Consider the following 8193-nt stretch of genomic DNA (forward strand, 5'->3'; position numbering starts at 1 on the left):
GCCTTTTTAGGCGCAACAATAATCTGCCAATTCACGAGAGACAACCCTCTTCCATCCGCTTGGCCCTTCTACAGAAATTGTCTTATCATGGCATCAATTTTCTCACAAGCATAATAACTAGGCAGCAAATCAACTTGCATTTGATAAATAGGAATAGAGGACATTATGGATTTCACTAAACAGAGTCTTCCTACTTTATTGAGAAGTCGACTCTTCCAATTTGCAAGTTTTTCCTGAATCTTTTCAATGACCTCCTGCGTCGTTCTCCTAATCGCTCTAGCATGTCCCAGATTAACCCCCAAATACCTCCCTAAGTCCTGAATGAATCGGATGCTGGACGCCTGCATAAGAACATCTTTTCTTCTTTGAGAAACATGCTTGGAACACTGAGCATTAGACTTGTTGACATTGACTTTGAGACTAAAAGCTTTTCAAAAGGTGTCAAGAACATTCATTACCATCTCAACTTGTTGATTTGCGAAAGAGGAACAAGTTCTCGGCAAATATAAGATGGAAAATCTTAGGACCACCTCGTGAGACTTCAATTGGAATCCAAGAACCAATGGAAACCATATGAGAAATAGAGCAAGCCAACCTCTCCATACAAATCACAAAAAGATACGATGACATTGCCTTAGGCCTCTTAGAAGATTAAAACCATGCAACCTATTACCATTCCAAAGAACCGATAAAGATGAAGAACAAATACAAGTCAAGATAAGTCTAACAATTCTCTTCGAAAAGCCAAATCCTCGCAAAGAATGTTCTAAGAACCTCCAATCCTCGCAAAGAATGTTCTAAGAACCTCCAATCTACCCTGTAATAAGTTTTCTCTAAATTAATTTTAAAAGTCATGACCCCTTTTTTGACTTAGTGCGTTGTATGAAATGTGTAATTTTTTGGACTAAAATAATATTATCAGTTGTGCCCCTCCTAGAAATAAAATCTCCTTAGAGAGGTCTAATAATATCAGCCAGAAAAAGCCTAAACCAATTTATTTAAGATTAGCTTTACTAATTATTATTATTATTATTATTATTATTATTATTAGGAGAAAGAAGAGGAAAAGGAGTAGAAACAATAGCAGTAACAGTAGTAATAGCAGTAGTAGTAGTAGTCACACAAACACCCGTGTCACTAAAATCAAGAAATTAAAACTTGCTAATTCAGTCATTAATTCACAATTGCAAACGGTAAATTACTTGTGTTTATCTTAGTTCAGCATCAAGAATGCTAGTCTAGATGAGTTTAGTTTCCTTTATTATGATGAAAAAGCATACTGAAAACGGAAAAAACATTAAAGAAAACTTGTATTAAAGAAAACTTGTAATATCGTGAAATTTATTACCCAAATCTAGATATAGCGTAACATGTTCTCAACCTCGGCTAATACAAGCTAATATAATCCTAATATGCTACCTCATTGTCTACAAGGCTAAACTTATTCATCTCCCGCACAAATTGGATTTCTCATGTTGATGGAGGAATTTCCCAACGGTTTGGTACTGGACCATAATCATATATAACTTCTCTGTGGCAAGACCATACTAGTTTTATAGCTTCTGGTGTTCCGATTCCAGCACCCCTAGGATCTCCAGAAGGTCCAAACCTGTAGTGGCACCATTTTATTTTTGACAAAATTGAAGGCTCAATAATCCATCCCAAAATTAAATGAGACTTAAAAAGGATCCAAAAAAGATCATGCACTTACCAATGGTTTTGTGGAGCTCCAGTAGTCCTTGCTCTTAGACCAGCATAAGTTGTACCATTCACTGATCTACCAATGACTTCCTGAAAATGTTAACTACTTCAGATTGAGAATCCAACACATAAATATAGCAAAATTACGGTAAATTTCCAAGATTGGCATGCAGTATAAACCTCAAATCCAAAGCTAAACATCTATATTTTCGTTGTGAGAATAAAAGCATCAAGGTAAATGTGTAACTCCAATGTGAGTCAGAAAAACTTGCCTGTAAAAAGAGAGGATCATTTGAAACTACAGCAGCAGTTAAATGTGCATGCATTTTTTCCAATGTATCCAACACGGTTGGTAGTTGACTGCTTTTGTAGTCAGTAATTATCTGGATAAAGGAACAGAACTCATTTATCTCATACAAAGTGTATATTGATATTATAATTTAAAGAGGGGGAAACACTTGTAAAGGAATAGAACTCATTTATCTCATACAAAGTGTATATTGATATTATAATTTAAAGAGGGGGAAACACTTGAAAATTTTCATGTTAATAGCCCTCATTTTCGTACCTGGAAAGGTCCAAAAATTTCTTTTGTCACAAGCTCATAATTCTTGTCCTTCACAATTTCCTCAAGGGGAACATAAATAGCAGTGGGCTTAATAGCACCGTAAATAGGTGGAATAGAATGACCCTCTAAAGGCTTGCCCCCAAAGAGCAGCTTTGAACCTGGTATCTCAAGTAATTGTTTCATGTGATCCATCATTGATTCAGTTGTAAACTGCACATAAAAAAAATATAAAAAAGAAGCAAAATAAAGTAAGAAAATTAAAAAGAACCTGTGAGTAATTATTTATCAAACGACTAATATACTATTGGATATATGACTCCACAGTCTGCAGTCTACCATTACCAATCATGTCAAACAAATAAATAATGCACACCTATATCAACTAGGGCACAAACTTGGAAATGTGTGTTTAATCTGAAAGCAGCAAATTGTCCTTAGCTCCCACCCCCACCAGATAAACTCCTTTTTAATCCAATCAAAAGCATGGATATGAACACTAGAATAGTTATGTATAACTTATTTCAATTAACTCTAGAATTCGTTCATATATTCTCATTTACTGCACTTCAGAGTAGTTCTCTCTCCAAAAATCATATATTAGGGAGAATAATACACAAATGTATGAAGCTGCCAACACTTATTTTAATTTTAAATTTAAGAAAATGAAAGACATGTACTTACAGTGAGAACTGGACCAATTGTCAAGTCCTCTAGCTTTCTTCTCTCAGCAAGACCTTTCAATTTGGATACCAAGGAAGTAGAAGCCCAGTTCTAAGCACAGTAAGTAAAAAATTTGTGGAGTTAGTAACGCTATGCGCCACTGTGAATACAACACATTACAAAATACATTAAAGTACAACTTCAGCATAATTTTGTGGGACATTTAACCCTTAATGAAGTGCACAAAATAATATAATGACTGACCTCATGCATAAATAATAATGATTGTGCTGAGCACTTCTGACCACTGCATGCATAAGCATCCTGGTCACAGACCCATGCAACATAATCTTCCTGCAACCAAGTAAAATGAGAGAAAAACGGTCATAAAACTGAAAGATAACTTAGCACATTCCGAAAAATCAACAAAACCATTAACAAACCTGGTCAACATCAGGGCCCAGTATTTTCCAATCAAATCCAGCATCTTCCAATTTAATCCGGCCCTTCAAATCAACAGCCAATTTCTCTGCCACTCTTGAACTACCAGTGAAAAGGGTCATTCTTGGATTTGCCTGTAAATATGTTACCACTTGATGAATCAATATCATATTACTAAAGAAAATGTAGTTACAATTGAAATGTTGGCAATCTTTCATGAGTTATATTCTTCTTAATATCAAGGTCAACATCTAATGCAAAAAGAACCAACCTCCTGCAACAGCTTGTTCATTGTCTTCCCGTCACAATTTATGAAGTCTACGTCTTCTACAGGTAAACCACATGTGTGAAGCAGACGCAACATTTGCTCCATGACAATGCTTACCTACAAAAATGTCAGATGATAATTCAGAATCATACACCAGAAAGATTTAAAAAGCAAGTGAAACAGATATTTCCAAAATTCAACACAAGTAAATCAAAATAAGAAAGGCAAAGAACATAGGTTTCTAGGTTAAACCAACCAAATAATAACAAATTTCATAATAGGAAATGTACATAATCTCTTTCCATACACCGTTCCCCTTCCCCCACGAGGAAAACGGAAAACGGAAAACCAATACGTTGCAATTATCTCCCCACACAACCAATGTAACGCCATAAAGTCTTTTAAAGCATGAGAGACACATGGCCTCACCTTGCTATCAACTTTAAGAACTGGCTTGTTGCCCATATAAAGTGCACCCATCAGTTGAAGGACTGGAATCTCTAATGGAAAATTGAAAGGAGTAATAATAGCCACCTGCAAAAGCATAATAACCTTGAGTTGTGAAATTTAGCCAGCATGGAAGGTGACTGTTTGTGGTGTGAGGGAAAACAAGCCAACTCTTCACTTACTAAGACAGAAACTCATGGAAAAACTGCATGACATTGCATGGACCATTAATTTACAAAATTAAAAACAAAAATTCAACATGATATAGCATCTTATCCTTTTGTATACAAGAACATAAATAAGATGTTGTAACAAAAGAATATTGTAATATTAAGTATAAAACATAATTGAACTTTTAATTGATCAAAAAAAGCATTTGACTTGCAAACACTGAGCTCTTTTTATGAAGAATATCCAAGTCAGGGTTTTGTCAGAGGCAAGCTGAGTTTGTATACTACACAGTTATACCATGTAACCATGTTCGACCCTCATAATACTAAATCAAAGCCGCAAAGTCATATATCATATTACCAGGAATTATTTTAGGAAAATTATTTTTATTTTTCATCTTTTTCCATATCCTAGAGTACATTTGAATCAATCACTTTCACAGAACTAACTGGTAATTCTAGCACAGTCAACAGTAAAACAAGGGAAAGACAGAATAATTTTTGTAGTTCAGAACAAGGTATAACAACTATCCAATAAGGAAAAAATTCTTACCGGACCATATGGCCAACGGAAACCGTGACTTTGCTGCCCAAGATGATTTCCAGGCACCCCAAAAGACCTTGCCAGGAAGCGAACCTGTTGAGATTTTGTAGAAATGAAGCATGGAAAAAGAGGAAATCAGTAAAGGAATGATTGAATCTGTTAAGAATAGGGAAACTAAGTATACAAATAATGCTCAAAGTTGTGTATGGGAGCATCCACTAAAGGAGAATCCAAGCCTCAATGATGAAATTTATCTACTAACAAAGGGAGAATTAAATGAATACCAGTTTAGGTTCTTACATCATTCTTATCAGAAACTGTTATACTTCTACTTGGAATTTCACATATTTGGCACCAACATATCTTATTTTGATTACCTGATCACCGCAGAAATTCTCTAGAAACTTTTGTGTCACATAAACTTCTGCACAGGCCTGATGATAACTCTTGGGAGAAACTCTCTGTATTAGCCTTGCAAAGAAATCTGAAACCTGATAGCCAATGCAGCATAAATTATTTAAAGTTTCCAATAAGAGGGAAAAAAAGTAAGACTCTGACTATAATTCATGATAACATAACTCACAAAAGTACTGCAAAAGCAACAAAAAAAAAAATCCTATAGTTCAAAATACCTTAGGGAGTGATAGCATGTGAGCTGCCTTAGCAGATATATCTCCAAACATAAGATATCTGCAAAAATATTAACAGTAATAAACAACTTTATGCACTCCCAAAGTAGGAATGTAAGAATATAAGAATTTATATCATACTCTACATAAAGTATTTATATATAGATAAGGTTCACATAAAGTACTTATAAATAAGGTGCCCATGTGAGTCCCATCCTCTAAGTGAAAATGATATTTATAAAACACTATAGAAATATTATTTGTTTTCATTCCTTATCTTATGCTTTAGAACAACAGGGTTGCATGTATTTTAGTTAGTCCACTCAGATGATATTTGAAACAAATTTCGTTTGAAGATTGAAGTCCATTATGCACAGCATAAAAGCCCTGTGGATAACTGTCCCGTATAATAGACAACATAAATTCATATTGAAGTATGAGTTCCCATCAATTATTGATTTTTTATAATTATATGTTTCTATAAAGAGAATGGAGATGAGATAACGACAATCTGCACATACCTCTCCGGAGCCTTAAATGGATTGTGCAGACCATGCTTGGGGCAGCTGGCCAAACTTTCCACAAAGGGCTAATAAGTCAAACAAATGGAAAAGTTTAGTTAAGAGCATCTCAACCCAAATGTTCAATTCCAAACAATCCATGTATAGCTTTCAAAATGAAATTTTTATCTTTTATTTATTTATTAATTCTTTGACAAATTTATGAGAATCTTGACTCAGGTTGAAGCTTCAAACGTGTGTCTCATTCATAGAACAACAGGTCTAGAGCAACTAGTTAGACAATGCCTCGGTCACTTAATATTTAAACGTGCAAGGGTGACTGAGGAGATATTAAAACAATATAGCTTCTGGATATATCATGTACTCTCGCCAAGCAGCAGCTTATTCTATGTGCAACAAAAAACATATATCTTAATAAAATATTAAATTGACATAGATTTCATGAAAATAATGCACCTGAAGGCCTGTTTCATCAACTTCACCAACTTTAATAAAGGGGTCTCCATTTAGCGGGTCCACAATTGTGTTCCACTTTGAAGCTCCGACCCATTTACCCTGAACTGAAAGTGCAGATGTACTTAGGTCATGGAATTATGGCATAGTATGCTTGATTAATATTGATGTATCAACAAATATGCTGTGCAGAAATTTACATTGGCGGTACCATTCAGATTTCAACAGATAAAAGAGGAAACAAAAATTATGATAAAGATGTTTAAGATAGACTTTTGAGTAAAAAGTATTAATACTTGTTTGTTCAATCAAATTTCCGATTCAGTCTCTTGTAAACTTAACCACCAACAAACTTCTGTTCAAATACGAAGATAGTTGTGACTTTTGACACCTATATTCTGAAACTCATAAGATAAAGATACTAGGAAATGCGGACCCTACCCAAGTTCAAAACTTCAGCAGGTCTAGAACCTGATATCTCTTCGGCTTCTACTGTGGCGGATGATAAAGCATGACCAGACCTGCTTGATAAGGTAACAATGAGTTCACAGCTCGAAAGGCAAATAAGAATATTTTATCATTAAATTTGGAGGAAATAAACAAAAGTGGCATTTTTCTTGCAGCCTCATAAGTTGTTTATTTTTAACGATTATGATCAAACCCAATGACCCAACTACCCTTAAGTTCAGTTCTAATGGACATTGACAACCCAGTCACTTTAGTAGACGAAACGGGCCAGAATATAAGAATTCCCAGATTCAGAAGATTGATACTAATAAATTGAAGATCATAGCTTCTCTATTCTGAGCGGTAATCACTAGCTGAATTGGTTAAAGCCTTAACAACCCCCCCCCCTCCTTTTTTCTATTTTCTTTTTCTTGTATTTTAAATAAATTGCGAAAAAAAGAATGTCTAAACACCAGCCTTCCAAGTTCAACCATTGTATGTAAATAGATGAAGGGCAAACAAGCAAGCAAGCAAACATTCAACGGTTTCATAGGTTAGCGGCGGTTAAATAGTTAATTCAACTTAAAATACTCGCAGTGACTAGATCAAGTTAGGTATTGTTAAACACTACACCAGAATTGTCCCAACAAGATAATACAGAGACTGAAATAAAGACCCAACATAATGCATGACATGCCATTCCTACTCCTCTTTTATAATCATTTACAGAGGAGAATTCTCTCCTTGATATAAACACATTTGTAATCATTGAATGAATATAACAAAAATACCCATCTTTCATCACTTTCTCTTTAATTTTATAAGGCATCCAACTATTAATGATTTTTCGCCAATTCAAAAAAGACACATTGCAATCAGAAGCCCGATGCATTTCCAACCCTTAGTCATTTCGCACAAAACAAAAGGGAAATGAAGGAAAAGGAAAATATACCGAGAGACATTGTAAGAAAGGATAGCGTTGCGGGCATGTGGAGTTGAAGCCCTCGCTCTGCTGGCAACGATCTTGAACATGCTTCTGTTCTTGATTATGCTAGGTTTTCCACTCACTCACTCTCCAAGCTGAGTTGAGTTTTCAGTTCTGCTTTGTCACTATTTATAAGGGCATAGAAGGAAGAGGGTATGAGAAATGCGCGTAGCTTTCAGATCGTAGTGACAGTCTCTGAACAAAAGCAGTCATGGAGGGACCCATAAAAGGGGGACACGTGTCCATTTCTAATCATCTTTGTCCGTTTCTACACGTATTAATCAGTCAGTCGTCCAAGTATTACTGCCCCTGAAGAGATATGAATTAATTAATACGATACCATTGTCCTGGTCATCATA

General features: G+C 35.1%; 1 protein-coding gene across 3 annotated transcripts; it reads right to left on the minus strand.

The window, feature by feature from the left end:
- Positions 1174 to 7999, minus strand: LOC107633483 (delta-1-pyrroline-5-carboxylate dehydrogenase 12A1, mitochondrial). 3 transcript variants are annotated; one of them, XM_016337106.2, is made up of 16 exons: positions 7802 to 7999; positions 6844 to 6923; positions 6406 to 6509; positions 5950 to 6017; positions 5432 to 5489; positions 5177 to 5290; positions 4809 to 4892; positions 4068 to 4172; positions 3642 to 3755; positions 3373 to 3504; positions 3194 to 3283; positions 2951 to 3040; positions 2270 to 2479; positions 1974 to 2084; positions 1712 to 1791; positions 1174 to 1609 (listed from the first exon to the last, which is right to left on the minus strand). In XM_016337106.2, exons 1-16 carry the CDS (start codon positions 7879 to 7881, stop codon positions 1471 to 1473), a joined length of 1659 nt encoding a protein of 552 aa, XP_016192592.1. In that variant the 5' UTR covers positions 7882 to 7999; the 3' UTR covers positions 1174 to 1470. The 3 variants fall into 3 exon arrangements, with proteins under 3 accessions (XP_016192592.1, XP_020979188.1, XP_020979191.1); XM_021123529.1 differs by lacking the exon at positions 2951 to 3040; XM_021123532.1 differs by lacking the exon at positions 6844 to 6923 and having other exon boundaries at positions 7802 to 7936.

This window comes from Arachis ipaensis, chromosome B01, assembly GCF_000816755.2.
Source record: "Arachis ipaensis cultivar K30076 chromosome B01, Araip1.1, whole genome shotgun sequence".
Classification (NCBI taxonomy): domain Eukaryota; kingdom Viridiplantae; phylum Streptophyta; class Magnoliopsida; order Fabales; family Fabaceae; genus Arachis; species Arachis ipaensis.